The sequence below is a fragment of the Barbus barbus genome (assembly GCF_936440315.1).
Source record: "Barbus barbus genome assembly, chromosome: 3".
Lineage (NCBI taxonomy): Eukaryota > Metazoa > Chordata > Actinopteri > Cypriniformes > Cyprinidae > Barbus > Barbus barbus.
In genome coordinates, this window is record NC_136731.1 from 1,594,805 (window position 1) to 1,614,582 (window position 19,778).

At 37.5% G+C, this 19,778-nt stretch overlaps 4 protein-coding genes across 4 annotated transcripts in view; 1 reads left to right on the forward strand and 3 right to left on the reverse strand.

Annotated features, from left to right (window-relative positions):
* Positions 1-19,778, forward strand: part of LOC306856321 (uncharacterized protein) — a 1,000,538-nt gene that overhangs the window by 642,656 nt on the left and 338,104 nt on the right. The gene's annotated exons all lie outside the window — the stretch shown is intronic.
* Positions 1-19,778, reverse strand: part of LOC306856359 (cytolytic toxin-alpha-like) — a 116,021-nt gene that overhangs the window by 55,027 nt on the left and 41,216 nt on the right. The window lies entirely within an intron of this gene.
* LOC306853546 (H-2 class II histocompatibility antigen, A-U alpha chain-like) lies at positions 4,008-6,318 on the reverse strand. The gene is made up of 4 exons (XM_079391042.1): positions 6,227-6,318; positions 5,217-5,462; positions 4,715-4,999; positions 4,008-4,539 (listed from the first exon to the last, which is right to left on the reverse strand). The coding sequence occupies exons 1-4, from the start codon at positions 6,282-6,284 to the stop codon at positions 4,358-4,360; spliced, it is 771 nt and encodes a 256-aa protein (XP_079247168.1). The 5' UTR covers positions 6,285-6,318; the 3' UTR covers positions 4,008-4,357.
* Positions 9,033-19,627, reverse strand: LOC306848867 (uncharacterized protein). The gene is made up of 8 exons (XM_079383632.1): positions 19,552-19,627; positions 19,204-19,239; positions 18,767-19,031; positions 10,636-10,781; positions 9,945-10,224; positions 9,707-9,846; positions 9,285-9,358; positions 9,033-9,209 (listed from the first exon to the last, which is right to left on the reverse strand). The coding sequence occupies exons 1-7, from the start codon at positions 19,586-19,588 to the stop codon at positions 9,321-9,323; spliced, it is 942 nt and encodes a 313-aa protein (XP_079239758.1). The 5' UTR covers positions 19,589-19,627; the 3' UTR covers positions 9,033-9,209; positions 9,285-9,320.

A 19,778-nucleotide genomic window follows, 5' to 3' on the forward strand; every position in this document is an offset into this window, starting at 1 on the left:
AAGGTACTTCAGCTAAATATTTAGTTAAAGGTATGAATACTTATGCAATGTACATATTTGGTTTTTTTATTTTGAATAAATTTATGAAGTTGTGACAATTCTGTTTTTGCTTTGTCAATATGATGTGTGTAGATTGATGTGGGGGAAAAAAGTAATCTAAAGCAGTTTAACATAAGGTAGCAACATAACAAAATGTGAAAAAAATGAAGGGGTATGAATACTTTCGCAAGGCACTGTATATATATATATATATATATATATATATATATATTCACTTGTTTTGTTTACTGTGTGGAGACATGCTGAAATTGCGTTTGGTCTCGTATTGTATCGCGTACTTTGTCAGTGTCGTGCGCTTGCTTGGCCATTTGTCGTGATAAAAAGTAAAGAGTGTCCAGCTGAATTCAATTAGTATTTTGTTAGACGGGTATAAAAAAAAAAACAGTTTACTGCAGTAGCGGTCACGGCAGCTGTTGTTGAAAACCAAAGTGTGTAAAGGCTGGGCAGGATATAAGTATCACTTTTTATTTCCCCTATTTCCTACTACTTGTTTCACTTCTGTTTCAGTTTTTGGAACCATTTTTTACTATGTGTAAGTAAGTTGATGTTTTTTTAGCATGTGTGTTTGGCTCAGTGTTATTTTTTTAGGATTACTGATAAACTAGATGTAGATTGATTTGTATTTGTTATCTATTTTAATTTTAGTTAAAGTTGGAATGATTGTAATTTTATTAGTTTTTTTATGTCTGTATAGGTTTTTTATTAAGTTTTAGTTTTATTTAATTTGAGTTATTTTAGTACATCAACAAACTAAATGGAAATGAAGTAATATATATACATTGAATTTATAAATTTGTATGTATATATATACAGTCCCCTCCACAAGTATTGGAACAGTAAAGACAAAATTGCTCTGTTGCCTGTGGAGTCAAGACATTTGCAAATATAGTCAAGACATTTGCAAATATGATTAAAAGATGAATATGAGTCAAAACTACAGAATGTCACATTTTATTAGCCGTTTCAACACATACATGTTTTACCAAATAAAAAGAACAGCACTTTTAGAGTTAATCCCACTCATTGATGTGAGCATAAGTATTGGGACAGTTGAACATAAGGCAGATATAAAAGATTAAAAGCTATTATTTAGTTACAGATCCCTTGAGCACAATCACAGCAGTGAGTCTGTGACCCATAGACATCACCAGACTCTTGCTCTCATCCTTTCAAATGCTTTTCCCAGCCTTTAATGCAGCTAATCCCAATTGTTGCTTGTTTTGGGGAGTTTCTGCCTTTACTCTCCTCTCCAGCTGCTGAAATTCATGTTCAATCAGATTTAAATATGGAGATTGACTTGGGCAATCTAAGACTTTCCATTTCTTTGCTCTTATACATTCCTTGACTGAACTGGCAGGGTGTTTTGGGTCATTGTCCTGATGCAATATGAAGCACTTCCCAATGAATCTGGTGGCATTTTCTTGAATATTGGTAGGTAAGATGGTTTTGTACCCTTCCAAATTCATTCTGCTACTGTCATCATACATTAAGTCATCAGTAAAGTTGAGAGGGCCTGTTCCAGAGACAGCCATGCATGCCCATGCCATGACACCACCTCCACCATGCTTTACAGATGAGGCTGTATGCTTGGGATCATTGCAGTTCCCTTTTTTTCCTCCACATTCATATTTGTGTCATCGGTCCATAAACACAGTTCCAAAACTCTTCTGGCTCACCTTTGTGCTTTTCTGCAAACTCTAATCTTGTCTTTCTATGTTTGGTGCTGGTCAGAGGTTTGCATCTTGCTGTGTAGCATCTGTAATTCTGTGTCAAAGTCTCCTGAGGACAGTAGATTGTCAGAGCATCACCCCAGCTTTCTGGAAGTTGTTGGTGATTTTACAGACACGTCTTTTAGGGTTAATTTTCACAGCTTTTATGATTTGTCTGTCATCAACTACTGTTGTTTTCTCAGCCGATCAGGTCGTTGTTGGTTGCTGGTGTCGCTGGTGGTTTCCAAACTCTTGTTTTCTCCATACCCTTTGTTTTTGCTATAGCTTCCTCTTTTCTTTTAGCATCCAAATTGTTTGCTTTTATCTAAGTCAGATCCCTCATCTTCATCCTGGTTTGTGTGTGTCATCTGTATTCTGAATCTTGCATTCGATTAAGTAATGGATATAACTGCTACGACACATTCCCTGCTTTTAATATCTGAAGAATTAATGCAACAGGACACAGCTGATCACTTAGAAAGACCTGTGAGGCAACTCTTCCAATACTTATGCGCACATCAGATAGAGGGATGAAACTATAAAAGTGCTGAACTTCTTAACTGGTAAAACATCTATGTGTTGAAACGGCTAATAATAAAATGTGACATTCTGTAGTTTTGTCTCATATTCATCTTTTAATCATATTTGTAAATGTCTTGACTCCACAGTTTTGTTCACAGTTCAGGCAATTTTGTCTTTACTGTTCCAATACTTTTGGAGGGCACTGTATATACAGTGGGGCAAATAAGTATTTGATACACTGCCGATTTTTCACGTTTTTCCACTTACAAAGAATGGAGAGATCTGTAATTTTCATCGTAGGTACACCTCAACTGTGAGATACAGAATATTTAAAAAAAATCCAGAAAATCACATTGTATAATTAAATTAATTTTATTGCATGAAATAAGTATTTGATACAATAGAAAAATAGAACTTAATATTTGGTACAGAAACCTGTTTACACAATTACAGAGGTCAGGCGTTTCCTGTAGTTCTTGACCAGGTTTGCACACACTGCAGCAGGGATTTTGGCCCACTCCTCCATACAGGTCTTCTCCAGATCTTTCAGGTTTTGGGGCTGCCACTGGGCTACACAGAGTTGCAGCTCCCTCCATAGATTTTCTATTGGGTTCAGGTCTGGAGACTGGCCACTCCAGGACCCTGAAATGCTTCTTACGGAGGAGCCACTCCTTAGTTGCCCTTGCTGTGTGTTTGGGGTCATTGTCATGCTGGAAGACCCAGCTACGACCCATCTTGCCTCCTCTGGATCATCCAGATGGTCTTTGGCAAACTTCAGACGGGCCTGGACACGTGCTGGCTTGAGCAGGGGGACCTTGCGCACGCTGCAGGATTTTAATCCATGACGGTGTAGTGTGTTACTAATGGTAACCTTTGAGACTGTGGTCCCAGCTCTCTTCAGGTCATTGACAAGGTCCTCCCGTGTAGTTCTAGGCTGATCCCTCACCTTTCTCACCTTTTTCGCAATTAAAACAGGTAATGAGTGGAGGATAGGAGGGCTTCTTAAAGACAAACTAACAGGTCTGTGAGAGCCAGAATTCTTGCTGGTTGGTAGGTGATCAAATACTTATTTCATGCAACAAATTGGAAATGAATTATTTAAAAATCATACAATGTGATTTTCTGGATTTTTTTATAAATATTCTGTCTCTCACAGTTGAGGTGTACCTACGATGAAAATTACAGATCTCTCCATTCTTTGTAAGTGGGAAAACTTGAAAAATCGGCAGTGTATCAAATACTTATTTGCCCCACGGTTGTGAGTATACACAAATAAAAGCAGACCTTTATACAGTGATTATTAAGACGATTAAAAGTGTTTGAAGTTGATTCTGCTGGTATAAGGAAACAGTTGAAGTGATCGCGCCAGAGGGCACGCACATACACACACACATTAGTTCCAGCATTGCTAACTTGACAGCGCAGTTGGTACTTTATCAAAATAAAATACAGTGAGCCAAACGTCAGCGCACCTGCCTCTGTGTCACCGTTGGAATGCGACTGAAGTACAAAGGCTATAATTTTCATAATAAATAATAGTTTAATAATAGTTTGTGCTTGCAGCATTCTGGAAAGCTGAGATGGTTTCATCTCACCGCGGTATTGGTGCGCCTTGAAAAAACGAGCGTGTCACATCGCTTACGTATCTCGACCATGTCGCCTCTATTATGGCCGCACTTGCCGCTCGTATACATTTTTAATAACAAACTTGAAAAGTCTCATGCAGTTTCCTTTATTAACTGCTAGGGCAAAAAAAACTTACATAGTACAAGAAAAGAAACATTTCAGTCCATGACAAAAGCAACTACATGTAATATGAAAGTAGCAAAAGTGTCTTATTTGAATTGTCACTCAAAATCAACAATGACTTATGTTAGCAGTTCGTCAAGTAATCTGAGCAAAAACGTGTAGATATAATTAAGAACAGTGCTACACAGCAAGAAAAGATTTCATGAAATGATTTAATCTGAGTTTCAACTTTCAAGGTTCAACCAGCAGTGCTGTCCATCACTGAAATGACACAAAATCACAGTATCATTGCCTTCACAATCCTCGAGCAACTGTCTTTATCGGTAGGTCCACTGCATGAAAAGTTTTTCTTTTTTTGCTGTGTCTGTGTTGTCAGTTGCAGCTCCTTTAATAAAGAATAAGATTCCCGTAGCTACTCCCAGCAGCGCCAGAGTGAACCCTGCTCCACAGAAGACCGCCGGACCCAGACTGGGCGGGACGGCAGCCGTCTCTGGGACACCTGTTGATCATTGTAAGGGGTGTGAGCGTAACACTTGTCAGTGCTGTAATGCTGATTGAATCTGTCACCGAATGATGACTGTTGTTTTATACGTACATCATTTATATGGAAAACAACTGGAAATAGCACGATTTAGTGTAATTTGATTTGATTTCGCTCTCAGAGTGGCACTTACCCCATATTTTGGTCTGCACTTGGCCCTGGAGGGCTCTGTGGTTCACCGTACAGCTGTAAATGTCTCTCTCCTCAGGAACAATATCCAGAGAGGAGAAGATGTGGAAGGTTCCATCATTCCTCGGTCGGTACCGACTCAGACTCACACCTTCCGTCACAATGACATTGTTCTTAGTCCACGAGACGTTGACAGGCGGAGGAAAGAAGCCCGTAACGTGACAGATGAGGGAGTTTTCAGCACCCAGCTGAACATCATTCCTCGGATAGATGGACGTCTCGGGGGGGTCTGGGAACACACAAAACTGTGTTGAACTTTGCAGGAGTGAATCTGATCTCATTCAAGTAATATCCATACACAGGAAAACTAATCATGTAAGACAAAGCTCACTCTTAACCAAACTCTTGTTGACACTGAATGCATAATATGGAGCTCATTTAAGCTCAAACAGATTAATTTGGATGTTAGGAAATATGTTACAGGAAAACATTAAAAGTCATCATACCCATTTCCTCTGGTGGGGTATTGTAAGCTTTAATGCATACAGCTAAGTTTTGCTTGCATATTTCTTGTTCTGCAATGCTTAGTTCATAAAATCCTGGAAATGTCAAAGGATCTGCAAAATCTGGTAATGTATTTACTCCCGTCTTTTGAATAAAGTCAGCATGCCATATCTCTTCTCCATCAGATCCATAGACAGATTCTTTTTCTGTATCAGAACATCCATTAATTTTGAAATCGTTGTGTATAACTGAAATGAAACAAACATCAAAAGATAAATTAGAAACATCCAGAGGCCGAGAGAAATAAAGGATGAACTTTATTTTTTGTCACTGGTTTAACACACCGGTAGTTTTTAAATGTAAGGATGTCCTATACAGCTGATTTTAACATCCACTGACCACTAAATGACCACTTATAATCAAGTAGTCATCAACTGTTTGAATGACAAGGTGATCAAAATATGTCACCAGAAGTAAACGTATCACAGTGTATAAAGAGCTTACTCAAAGTATTAGTGTGCTTCATGAAATCATACATCCTTGTAGAGGCTTTTCACATTTGTGACCCTGGACCACAAAACCAGTCATAAGTGTCAATTTTTCAAAAGTTGAATAAATAAGCTTTTAATTAATGTATGCTTTATTAGGATATGACAATATTTGGCTGAGACACAACTATTTGAAAATCTGGAATCTGAAAGTTTGCAAAAGAATAAAAAATCTCCTTTAAAGTTGTCCAAATCAATTTCTTAGCAATGCATATTACTAATGAAAAAATAAGTTTTGATATATTTATGGTAGGAATTTTACCAAATATCTTCATGGAACATGATCTTTATTTAATATCCTAATGATTTTTGGCATAAAAGAAAAATTGATCATTTTGACAAATACAGTGTATTGTTGGCTATTGCTACAAATATACTTGTGCTACTTATGACTGGTTTTGTGGTCAAGGGTCACATTTAAAACAATCTGTGGACGTATTTTAATATACAAAGCTTGAACTTACTTTGAGCATCGGCTGAGAGACAAACAGCGAGGGCAAGAATGGCCAGATACAGCTCCATCTTTACAGACCACAGTGGAACAAACAGAGAAACTGACTTTGAAGGAGGGGAAAGAGAGTGGGCAGGAATCCCTCCCTGTGAATTTAGTTCCTGTTTCAGAAGCTCCACTCAGAATTTGGCCCTCGATGTGACACTGCTGTATCCAGAAACAAAATACGTTTTTCCTGTTTCAGCTCTCAGGTTACAGGCATATGACTCCTTTACTCAAAACTGTAGTTTGAGACTTGTGTCAGGACCACTATCATCAACGATGACTGGCAATTAGCATACAGTTTGGATTGGCGGTATGGTTCTGTTCTGGGCAAAAACTCCTTGCCCATCTATGCAGCCTAGCATGAGAGAGCAGGGAGAGGAGCAATATCCCCCCCAAGGGTAAGCAGAATAACACCAACACAAATGTATTGCAAATATCATTAATGTTCAATAATTTAATGTACCTGTAATTTTAGAATTAGTCTGATTCACAGGGAAATCAGAAGGCCTAATGCTGGCTGGACAAAGGAGGAGTTGGGGATGGAGGAGGATAAAAAGCTGCTGATAATACTGAATGAACCATATATAGCAGGCTTTCTCAACCCTGGTCCCGGAGGGGCACTGTCCTGCAGAGTTTAGCTCCTACCCTAATCAAACAAACCTGCACCAGCAATCCCTGTTTTCATCCCCTTTGGATTGTTTTCTTCCTCTTTTCGGTCTCTTTATGTTTGCTCCAAATCCAAATCAACTGGCAATAAGCCAGACTAACTGAAATAAACCTGGCTTATTTGGTAAACTTGTTTTATGCTAATTCTCATATATGGACTTTCAAAACACTTCACTTTTCCTGCCGTCTTCATCTTGTAAATCCTGTTTACTAGCAGGTTACAATTCTTTTTAATGCATTCACTTTATTGTTATTTAATGTTGTTTATATAGGTTTGTTGTGGACTTTTTTCATACAGAGCCTTTACAGTATTCAGCTGCATTACCGATTCAAATGATCCATGTTTTTAAAGAGTAACTCAAATGTCAGTTATGCAATCATTTGATATAATCAAATTCAAATTCAAATTTTATTTGTCACATACACAGTCATACACAGTACGATATGCAGTGAAATGCTTGTACGGCAGCCAGTGACCTTAAAAAATATTAATAAGAAGAAATACAAAGGAAAATAAATTTAACTAGTAAATAAACTGTACAAATGCACTTATTGTGTACATACATGTTCTTACATTGTACTTCTATTTTTAAACATACTATATGTAATTAATTTCTGTAATTACATTTATAATTACACTGTTGACCAATGCCGTACACCTTAAACCTACCCATACCACCAAACCTGTCCCTAACCTTACTCGTATCCCACCTCAGGAACAGCAGAAGTGTTTTCAATACAATATGAACACAATAAGTACATTGTACTTATTTTTTAATGTAAGCACATAGTAGTTAAGGCCACCTAATATAAAGTTCGACTAAATAAAGTAATAATAATAATCTGTCAAATTTACTGTAAATAACGGCAGCTGTGGTTGCCAGAATTTTACCATAAAAAATATGGTAGCAACATTTTAGGTTTTACACATTTAACTTCAACTTACATAAAAAAACTCCCCCTCCCCATACTTACTCGTGTAGGAGTGATGATATTACTGCGCCGAGGTCGAAGTGCTCTTCCGCCATACATTATAGTCATCATTTTTATCCACGTAGAAAATCGGAAGAAACAGAAACAAAGTTATTTCAATGAAAAATCATCAAATGTGAAATGTAACGCAGGGAATTCCAGGAGCGTCAATTTATGTTGTTGTTTTTCACTGTAAATTACATGTTCTTTTTCAATTCCAAAAACCGTATTTAACTGTAAAATTACCGTTACAGTTTTTCACCGTATAGTAAGGGAGCTTATCGTAACCAATTAATAGGTTTTTACTGTAGCATTTTTTTTACCGTTAAAATCATTATAAATTTTTACAGTGTGTGTATTTTAGATGTTTTTTCCCCTCTAGTCTGAAACAATGCTTCATTAAACATGCCTGTAGTGTCTTGCCTGAAGGTACAATATACAATGCTGTCAAACAGTAACTCTTTTAGACACTTATGCTCTGTTTAATTTGTTTTACTCTTACTAAGAATTTAAGATCTGGGCTTGTAAGACTGATTATGACTTAAAGCTGCAAACTGTTCAATCACCCAAACCAGAATCCATGCAGATAATTATACTTAAAACACTTTTTCTGTTGTCTAGCTGAATCTCATATCACTTCAAATGTAGTGAAATTGGCCAATTATGAGTTAAAGTAATGGATAAAACATGTTGACTGGTCATATATTTTACAGTGTGCCATGTAATATTTTTTCATTAATATTAAAACTGTTCTTAAACGTGCAGTTCATCAGTAAAGATGCTGCTGATGACATCTAGTGGTCATCTAAAATATTATCATTCCAAACAATATCGTATGTGAATTAATGAGGCTGCACCATTTTATATTGCAATTTTTTGTAATTTTTTCTTAATACTAATGACTTCACAATAGCTGAAAAATTTTAAAGGTAACAAATTAAAATAGTAAATTGCAGTAAAAAAAACACTTGAATTAACTGAAATAAATCGTAAAACATTAAAATCTAAAAATACTATTAATAAGTATTGCATAAAATACAAATTTCACTTAAATATCATTGCCCCCACATTGTCAAGTACTTGCACTTCATACAATACAGATGGACTCGAAGCAGCAGTCAGGAATCAGTAGTTTCGGTTTTCAAATACAACTTTATTGTGATCAACATTGAGGAATGGAGAAAATTCTAGCTTGTAAGTAAAGAACATCAAAGTTGATCTGAAGAGAGTTTAAGTTCCCCCATCACCACCACCATCATCATCATCTCTTTCTTCATGTCAGAAATCCCTCGTTCCGCCAGAGCAGGCTGAAGCTGAAATGAGCAGATATCTTAAAACTGCTATCAATGTGATTTAATTTCAGATTTCTGTATGTTTCCTTCTCTCACCTGTGACAGGAGCTGGAGGTTCAGACATACTCAAACTTAAGGTTCATCTTCACAAGACTCTTGGAAAAGAGGACCTAAAAGGGCACATGAGAGTGAACATACAGTGAAGAGAAAAGCTAATGCTAAATGCAAACAATAAAAACAAGAAATGCATGGAGTCTACAATATCTGCAGCAGTTGCAAATGCCACTTAAGATTAAACAGATGCAGTGAGAGGTTGTGTAGTGATCCAACAAACAAAAATAGCTAGATAATATTAAATACAGGTTCACCTGCAATAGTCAAACACAAATATGTTTTATGCAGTAAATTATTGAAAGCTGAGCGCATGCAACTGTTGAAGTTTCACATGTTCAAAAACCATAAATATCCAAATTCAGTTATAGTTTCCCAAAACACTAAATCTGCTTGTTTGATCACACCTTCTCCATAGACCTCCACCTCGCACAGAGTGAGATACTTTGAAACTCCAGGAATGAAGAGATTCACGTATTGCCCCTCCATATTGTTACACATGAAGGTGGAGGAAACACCAGCTGGAATGCTAGAAATCACAGTGCATCTAGAGAGAGACGGAGAAAACCTCATTTAGACGTCTAGTCTTTCTTCATATGTGATTTCAGGATTTATGGATTTTAAGCCACTGAAAGAGGGTCTCACATGGGATTGTTGTTGCCGTTGTTCTCCAAAGAGTTTCCGATGCGAATCTCTGCTCCGTTTATTCTCTCTGGATAGTGTTCTAGTATGTTTGTGATGACAACACTACTTATGCTGTAAATATAACGCAGATCCACCCTCCACCATGGGTTAGTCTGAGGATCGGTTGAGGAACACGCTGACCATGAATTTGTGAAACCAGGATTGAAATCAATGGCCTGATGAGCATACCAGCTGCCATAGGTTGACGACTGTGTGACGGCTCTTCCTGTTGCCAAATTACCTGCAAGATGTCATAGTGTCAAGAAATGGTTTTATTTTATTCACTTTGAATGTTTTTGAGGAGGTTTTCTTAGGAATGTATTTCTGTAAGAACTGGTTGAGTCCTGACAAAGTCCTTTTTAAGGAATATCTTTTCACTTGGCGGCTGTATCTGTGGAGCCTCCAAGCAGATATTCCCCACCAGGGGTGTCATGCACTTATTATTTTTGAGGGGGTCACGAGTGAAGAAGGAGGCCTTGTCATGTGACACACAACAGAACATCGAAGCCTCTGTCCCGCACAGTTACAATCGTGTGATCTAGTGCCCTGGAAAGTGCATTAATCTGTTCCTAGTCTTCTGTTCAAATGCATTTATTTCAGGCCGTTCCAGTCAAATTCGCCTGGAAAGGGTTATTAAGTAGCTCTGAATTACCTGGAAAAATCACAAAGACTGCCACTTTACAGAAAGTAAGAGTCTTTGAAGTTCCATTAATATTCACAATCACATAGCGTCCCTCCATCCCACGACATGAGTAGCTGAAGGTTTCTCCTGCTGGAATAGAAGAAACTACAGCACATCTGGAGAAAAATGAAAAAGTGAGTTCCTGTAATTTTGGTGCTCATTATTAGTATGACTCTTCACTTATACAGGGTGGGCCATTTATATGGATACACCGTAATAACATGGGAATGGTTGGTGATATTAAAGTCCTGTTTGTGGCACATTAGTATATGTGAGGGGGCAAACTCCTCAAGATGGGTGGTGACCATGGTGACCATTTAGAAGTCGGCCATCTTGGATACAGCTTTTCTTTTTTCAATAGGAAGAGGGCCATGTGACACATCAAACTTATTGGTAATGTCACAAGAAAAACAATGGTGTGCTTGGTTTCAACGTAACTTTATTCGTTCATGAGTTATTTACAAGTTTCTGACCACTTATAAAATGTGTTCAATGTGCTGCCCATTGTGTTGGATTGTCAATGCAACCCTCTTCTCCCACTCTTCACACACTGATAGCAACACCGCAGGAGAAATGCCAGCACAGGCATCCAGTATCCGTAGTTTCAGGTGCTGCACATCTCGTATCTTCACACCATAGACAATTGCCTTCAGATGACCCCAAAGATAAAAGTCTAAGGGGGTCAGATCGGGAGACCTTGGGGGCCATTCAACTGGCCCACGACGACCAATCCACTTTCCAGGAAACTGTTAATCTAGGAATGCTCGGACCTGGCACCCATAATGTGGTGGTGCACCATCTTGCTGGAAAAACTCAGGGAACGTGCCAGCTTCAGTGCATAAAGAGGGAAACACATCATCATGTAGCAATTTCAAATATCCAGTGGCCTTGAGGTTTCCATTGATGGTGCACCACCACATTATGGGTGCCAGGTCCGAGCATTCCTAGATAAACAGTTTCCTGGAAAGTGGATTGGTCGTCGTGGGCCAGTTGAATGGCCCCCAAGGTCTCCCGATCTGACCCCCTTAGAAGAGTGGGAGAAGAGGGTTGCATTGACAATCCAACACAATGGGCAGCACATTGAACACATTTTATAAGTGGTCAGAAACTTGTAAATAACTCATGAATGAATAAAGTTACGTTGAAACCAAGCACACCATTGTTTTTCTTGTGACATTACCAATAAGTTTGATGTGTCACATGGCCCTCTTCCTATTGAAAAAACAAAAGTTGTATCCAAGATGGCCGACTTCTAAATGGCCACCATGGTCACCACCCATCTTGAGGAGTTTGCCCCCTCACATATACTAATGTGCCACAAACAGGACTTTAATATCACCAACCATTCCCATGTTATTACGGTGTATCCATATAAATGGCCCACCCTGTATTTTCTTCTTATGGCTGAATGCATTTCATGATTAACTCTTCCTTTTACAACACAATGTATATTTTATAATTGGATACTTCCAACTTATGTAACATGTTTTACACAACTTTTATTATTTATTGGTATTATTATTATCATTATTAAGCAGCTAAGCAAATGTGCAGTTATGTTTCATGACAGTGAAGTGTTCATTTTTTATACAAATATATAAAACACCTTGTTTTGTCTGAAATCTGGGCATTGTCATACTGTGTTTTATCATGAAATCATGTAAAATATCTGCTGCAGTGCTGCAAACTATTAATTATTACTACAAGAATAGCAATGTACAGTGAAAGAATTGCAAGATTTACTAGTAATTGTCTACATTTAGAAATAATTGCATCTGCATTTAAACAATATATTAACACAAAAATGTATATATGTTTCTAATTATCTATTAGTCTGCATTGTTTGAAAATCTGTTTAGATAAATGATATTTATCTCCCATTTAAAAATGAATCCCGCATTCATGAGGAATGTATGTCATTCCTGAAACTTAGGGTACATGCCCGTTTACCAGCACAAAAAAACAAAACAACAACAACTTTTACTCAAATTCTGAAAGGATTATATTTAGCCTAGAAAGTGCAAAGAAAGCCCTTGCATAAAAGTGTACACTACTCGTGATCTCACAAAGTTCTTTTATAATCAATTAACCTCTTATTTACATCGTGTTACAGTGAGAGGATTCGCAAGTGTGCAGGGAAAAAAAAAAATAGAGGTGAGTGAGTGATTGCTCAGCGCTACGAAAAAACGTTGCAAATATAATCTTTCGGCGATTTCCAGAGTGCAAACACAAATGTACGGAGCCCCTAAAAGGACATGGTAGTGGGGAAAAAATCGGGGTGGGAGGAAAAAATATTTTTCAAATTTTTTGCTTTCTCTCGCAAAGATATTTGCATTTTCTCGCAAAACTTTTGCGTTTCTCTCGCAAAGATATTTGCATTTTCTCGCAAAACTGTTGCGTTTCCTTGCAAAACGTTTGTGATCTCTCGCAAAGATATTTGCATTTTCTCACAAAACTTTTGCGTTTCCTTGCAAAACGTTTGTGATCTCTCGCAAAGATATTTGCATTTTCTCGCAAAACTGTTGCGTTTCCTTGCAAAACGTTTGTGATCTCTCGCAAAGATATTTGCATTTTCTCGCAAAACTGTTGCGTTTCCTTGCAAAACGATTGTGATCTCTCGCAAAGATATTTGTATTTTCTCACAAAACTTTTGCGTTTCCTTGCAAAACGTTTGTGATCTCTCGCAAAGATATTTGTATTTTCTCGCAAAACTGTTGCGTTTCCTTGCAAAACGTTTGTGATCTCTCGCAAAGATATTTGTATTTTCTCGCAAAACTGTTGCGTTTCCTTGCAAAACGTTTGTGATCTCTCGCAAAGATATTTGCATTTTCTCGCAAAACTGTTGCGTTTCCTTGCAAAACATTTGTGATCTCTCGCAAAGATATTTGCATTTTCTCGCAAAACTGTTGCGTTTCCTTGCAAAACGTTTGTGATGTCTCGCAAAGATATTTGCATTTTCTCACAAAACTTTTGCGTTTCCTTGCAAAACGTTTGTGATCTCTCGCAAAGACATTTGTATTTTCTCGCAAAACTTTTGCGTTTCGTTGCAAAACGTTTGTGATCTCTCGCAAAGATATTTGTATTTTCTCGCAAAACTTTTGCGTTTCCTTGCAAAACGTTTGTGATCTCTCGCAAAGATATTTGTATTTTCTCGCAAAACTGTTGCGTTTCCTTGCAAAACGTTTGTGATCTCTCGCAAAGATATTTGTATTTTCTCACAAAACTTTTGCGTTTCCTTGCAAAACGTTTGTGATCTCTCGCAAAGATATTTGCATTTTCTCGCAAAACTGTTGCGTTTCCTTGCAAAACGTTTGTGATCTCTCGCAAAGATATTTGTATTTTCTCACAAAACTTTTGCGTTTCCTTGCAAAACGTTTGTGATCTCTCGCAAAGATATTTGCATTTTCTCACAAAACTTTTGCGTTTCCTTGCAAAACGTTTGTGATCTCTCGCAAAGATATTTGCATTTTCTCGCAAAACTGTTGCGTTTCCTTGCAAAACGTTTGTGATCTCTCGCAAAGATATTTGCATTTTCTCACAAAACTTTTGCGTTTCCTTGCAAAACGTTTGTGATCTCTCGCAAAGATATTTGCATTTTCTCGCAAAACTGTTGCGTTTCCTTGCAAAACGTTTGTGATCTCTCGCAAAGATATTTGCATTTTCTCGCAAAACTTTTGCGTTTCCTTGCAAAACGTTTGTGATCTCTCGCAAAGATATTTGCATTTTCTCGCAAAACTGTTGCGTTTCCTTGCAAAACGTTTGTGATCTCTCGCAAAGATATTTGCATTTTCTCACAAAACTTTTGCGTTTCCTTGCAAAACGTTTGTGATCTCTCGCAAAGATATTTGTATTTTCTCACAAAACTTTTGCGTTTCCTTGCAAAACATTTGTGATCTCTCGCAAAGATATTTGTATTTTCTCACAAAACTTTTGCGTTTCCTTGCAAAACGTTTGTGATCTCTCGCAAAGATATTTGTATTTTCTCACAAAACTTTTGCGTTTCCTTGCAAAACGTTTGTGATCTCTCGCAAAGATATTTGTATTTTCTCACAAAACTTTTGCGTTTCCTTGCAAAACGTTTGTGATTTCTCGCAAAGATATTTGCATTTTCTCACAAAACTTTTGCGTTTCCTTGCAAAACGTTTGTGATCTCTCGCAAATATATTTGTATTTTCTCACAAAACTTTTGCGTTTCCTTGCAAAACGTTTGTGATCTCTCGCAAAGACATTTGTATTTTCTCACAAAACTTTTGCGTTTCCTTGCAAAACGTTTGTGATCTCTCGCAAAGACATTTGCATTTTCTCACAAAACTTTTGCGTTTCCTTGCAAAACGTTTGTGATCTCTCGCAAAGATATTTGTATTTTCTCGCAAAACTGTTGCGTTTCCTTGCAAAACGTTTGTGATCTCTCGCAAAGATATTTGTATTTTCTCACAAAACTTTTGCGTTTCCTTGCAAAACGTTTGTGATCTCTCGCAAAGACATTTGTATTTTCTCACAAAACTTTTGCGTTTCCTTGCAAAACGTTTCGCAAAGACATTTGTATTTTCTCACAAAACTTTTGCGTTTCCTTGCAAAACGTTTGTGATCTCTCGCAAAGATATTTGCATTTTCTCACAAAACTTTTGCGTTTCCTTGCAAAACGTTTGTGATCTCTCGCAAAGATATTTCTCTCTCAAAACCAGTTGAGTTCAGACAAACTCTTCCTCAGGGTTTCCGCGGAGTCATAAAAAGTCATAAAACGTCTTGAATTTAATAATAAGAATTTTAGGCCTTAAAAGTCATAAAAACGTCCGGATTTTCCATACAAGGTCATAAATTACACTTAGCCACGTCTTAAATTGATATGCTTGTTCATTCATTGGTTCTACCATCGCCTTTCCCCCCCGAAAATGCGCAGGCGGCGGCATTCATTCGTTTCGCCTGTTATAGTTCTAACTGAGCGTTCCAGAACTACAAGGTCCATGTGGCAGTGCAGCAAACAGACTTGTCATAAGGACTTTCACAGAAACCCGCGCGAACTCCCAACTGCCAATGTTCTGATGTAGCCTAGGCCTACAGTCTATGTTCGCAAGAGGTACGTTACTGTCTCCTCAGCTCATCTCTCAGCTTACTGTATGTCGTTGAGTCACTGCTTAGTTTAACTGAAATCTCCCAGTCTATCACAATGGGAAAGTGTACATTTAACAGGCTATGGCTCGAAGACAGTGCGTTTAGTAGTTGGCTCAAGCCCGTCGCAAACAATCGGTATCAAGCCTATTGCACACTGTGTAAGAAGGCGTTGGAGCTGACTAGTTTAGGCATAAAATCCTTACAGTCGCATGCAAAGTCAGAAAAGCATAAAGTAGCTGTAAAAGGTCTTCAGCGGGTGCAGGCAATCAGTCAGTTTTGTTCCGCTCCGTTACTAACGTTACCCGGTCCAAGTACAGCGCGGGATTCCGTTTGTCGCGCATCCAGTGCCACATACAGTGGTTTCGCATCAACCTCCACACTGAAAGCGGAGGTCCTGTGGGTGTTGAATACCGTGACCAAACACGAGTCGTACAAGGGGAACGAAGATATTGCCAAACTTTTCCGAGCAATGTTCCCAGACTCTGACATAGCCAAGACCTTTACGTGCGGGAAAGATAAGACCTCATACATCACTCTGTTTGGCTTGGCAGAATATATTAAAAAAGACCTCGTCTTGAAAAGTTGAGGAGGAGATCACCATTAAAGACACTGACTGACTGACTTTGGAAATTAATGCCATAAAATAATTGATACTTTACAATGTTACAATTTACAATTGTTAAGTGTTGTTCCTGTGTTCTTGAGTTATTGTCTAAAGTTGTTTTTCGTAATTCGTGTAGGTCATAAAAAGGTCTTAAAAAGTCTTAAATTTGACTGACTAAACCCGGCAGAAACCCTGCTTCCTGTTTACTTTACAGCTTGCAGTGGTTCATACAGCTCCATATGTTCACAATGGGAGCGGTTCATTTGAATTTGGACTCAATTATATAGAAAAACAGTCATTGGTTCAAGGCACGGTTTTGGGACATTCTAAAATGCTTAATATATTAAACAGTGCCATTGGAGGACCAAATTTGATAATAATAAAATTATTAGGTTTATATTAATAACCTTATTAATAATATTATGATATTATTAATAAAACCGAATAGCCCAGAATAAGAACGCAACGCCCTGCACATTTTGTCCCCCACAGAAAATGCTTAAAGGAGGCTAATGAATGAAGACCGTGATTTAAAAATACCAAATCTGTTTAGTTTATATTACACACAGAAAAGCAGATGAGCCCATAACAGAATGTGCAGTTTCACGTGTTTTCTCCCCGTAGACAAAACTTTAGGTAACACTTTATATTAGGTGGCCTTAACTACTATGTATTTACATCAAAAATAAGTACAATGAGCTTATTGTGGTCATATTGTATTGCAAAACATTTTTGCTGCTATTAAGGTGGGTAAGGTTAGGGACAGGTTTGGTGGTATGGGTCGGTTTAAGGGTGGGTTAAGGTGTAAGGGATGGGTCAACAGTGTAATTATAAATGTAATTACAGATGTAACTACATATAGGCATTCTTTTAAATATAAGTACAATGTAAATACATGTATGTACACAATAAGTACATTGTATCAAATTATTAATTTAAATGTAAGTACGTAGTAGTTAAGGCCACCTAATATAAAGTGGGACCAAACTTTATAAAAAAAAAAAAAAACTCATAGCACGTTGCTTTTCTGCACATATTTTTAAGAAAATATTAAACTTGGGCTTTTTATCACTGTTTTTTTTTTTTTAAAGGAAAACGCTACCGTTCACTCAATCGCTCTAGCGCGCGGTGCCACTATGCTAGGGTTTAGCTTAGCACCATTCATTCCTTAGGATCCAAACAGGGATGAATTTAGAAGCCACCAAACACTTCCATGTTTTTCCTATTTAAAGATGGTTACATGAGTAGCTACACGAGTAAGTATGGTGACACAAAATAAACAGTGGCGATTTTCGTAACCGTCTTTAAATAGGGAAAACATAGTGGCACCGCTAAGATGGGAGAGGTACATATCAACTCTTCTAAGTTGAGGGAATATGGAAAAACGGTGGCGTACGTTAAGCGTACTTTCCTATGGAGAGAAAATTCTTACTGTGCAATTCAGCTCATATTTTGGGCTTGCATGTACACAGGCTACATATTTTTATTACATATATAATATAGCATATTTGGTCTTTTTTAATCATCTTCATTAAGCCACTTTAAGCGATTCATGAACCACTGCAAGCTGTTCATTCTGCGAAAAATATTGTGCGTAATAGTAACTGTAAACAGATTTGGTATATTTAAATCACCGTCTTCATTCATAATACCTTAAGCTTTTCCTATGGGGGAGAAAAAGCTTAACGTGCAGGGTGTTGCGTTCATATTCTGGGCTATTCTGCTTGATTAATAGTAATATTATTAATATTAGCCTAATAATTTTTATCAGTATTATCGAGTTTTAAAACATTAAGCCATGCATTTTAGAATGTCCCAAAACCATGCCTTGAACTAAGCACTGACTGTATTTCTTTACACTTGAGTCCAAGTTCAAAATAAAACTATATGAACTGAACAGAAAGAGTTTGTCCGAACTCAACTGGTTTTTGTGAGGGAATGCAAATATCTTTGCAAGAGAATGCAAAACATTTTGAAAACAAATTTCCCTCCCACCCCCAATTTTTTCCACCACCATGTCCCTTTAAGGGCTCCATACAAATGCGCACTGAAGCCTTTACCACATATGTTTGGCCAATATTCTATTATTACAGTTTTAAATGAAATTGCTTTTGAGAAAATGGATATGTGGCTTGAGAGAGTGATAAAAGTGTTGCGGATTGCCTGTGTAACACGAGCTCAATTTTAGAAAGATATAACATCAACTGTCTGATCATTAGGTAGGTAAACCACTGTTTCCTCCATCGATCATTGCCATGCAAAAAAAAATGTACCTAATCTTTGAATGTGAGTAGTAGTCAGTATATGAAGCACACACACACATACATATGTACAGTACGTATGAAGATACCAACTGCCCAAAATCTGCATATATCAGAGACTCACACTGGGTTGCTGAAAACATCTGAAGGATTGTTTCCAATCCGAATCTCTGCCCCGTTTATCGAGTCTACACAGCAGATGTATCTGTTAGTGATGTTCACTCTGTTCACACTGTACGTCTTCTTCAGATCCAGCTTCCACCACGGGTTACTTTGTTCTTCTGTACTGGTACAGCTCGATCCACCCAGAGCATTTTGGGCATCCCAAGAATATGAGCCGTAACTACGTGTTGTCGATTGATCAGCTGTTCCCCATCTTGCTACGTTCACTGGAATACATTCAAGAGAAACCCTTACTTGCCATTACAATTCTTTATTATAAATATGTATAGCCCTGTTTGGCAATTGAAGTTAATTGGTTTTCATCGTGTGTCTGAAGATATTTCACAGCAGCACAAACTCCCGAACAGATAAAGTAGTGTTTAATTCACAAAATCTCACCTTCTCTTCCTGCTTTCGTCTGAACTGAGAGAAAGCCTTGAAATGAGAAACAGAATGATGCTCATTATTTAGCAACATAAATGGATTGTTCTTATGAGCATACGCCTATATTTTACTGAATTTATTATTATTTTTAAAATATTTTCTATTTGGGTAAAATTGAGTATAATCTCTAAAATCATGTATTAGTGTCTTATATAATTTAGCTTCTCAAGTAAGGTGTTTAGATAACATGAACCAACGACAACACATTCTATTATTTATAATTAAGTGTTTCTCTGTCTGAAAGATGAAGCTGAAAACAGACTGTAGGCTATTAAGATATGAGACAGATTGTGTTTTACTTACCCAGTAAAGACAACAGACTCTTGAAGAAAAGTCTCATGGCGATTCGTGATTCTTTCTGCTTTTGTTTGAGGAGGTTTGAATTAATGTTGTTCCTGGGAGAAATATATTAGTTCAAGTTACATCAGAGTCACATGATCCTAGTTCTCCTCCCACTTTCCTTTCGGTCTGGAGCTGGACACACACATAAATCAAAATAATAATTTTCTTAAACATATTTTAGCAACAAA

Excerpts from the sequence above, each read along its gene's own strand:
- LOC306853546 (XM_079391042.1), bottom strand. The coding sequence starts at position 6,284 with ATGGAGCTGTATCTGGCCATTCTTGCCCTCGCTGTTTGTCTCTCAGCC. Across the intron at positions 5,463-6,226 it reads TCTCTCAGCCGATGCTCAAA|TTATACACAACGATTTCAAA; the intron begins GTAAGTTCAAGC and ends GTTTCATTTCAG. Across the intron at positions 5,000-5,216 it reads TACCCCACCAGAGGAAATGG|ACCCCCCCGAGACGTCCATC; the intron begins GTATGATGACTT and ends GTGTGTTCCCAG.
- LOC306848867 (XM_079383632.1), bottom strand. The coding sequence starts at position 19,588 with ATGAGACTTTTCTTCAAGAGTCTGTTGTCTTTACTGG. Across the intron at positions 19,032-19,203 it reads GACGAAAGCAGGAAGAGAAG|TGAACGTAGCAAGATGGGGA; the intron begins GTGAGATTTTGT and ends AATGTATTCCAG. Across the intron at positions 9,847-9,944 it reads AACGGCAACAACAATCCCAT|ATGCACTGTGATTTCTAGCA; the intron begins GTGAGACCCTCT and ends GTCTCTCTCTAG.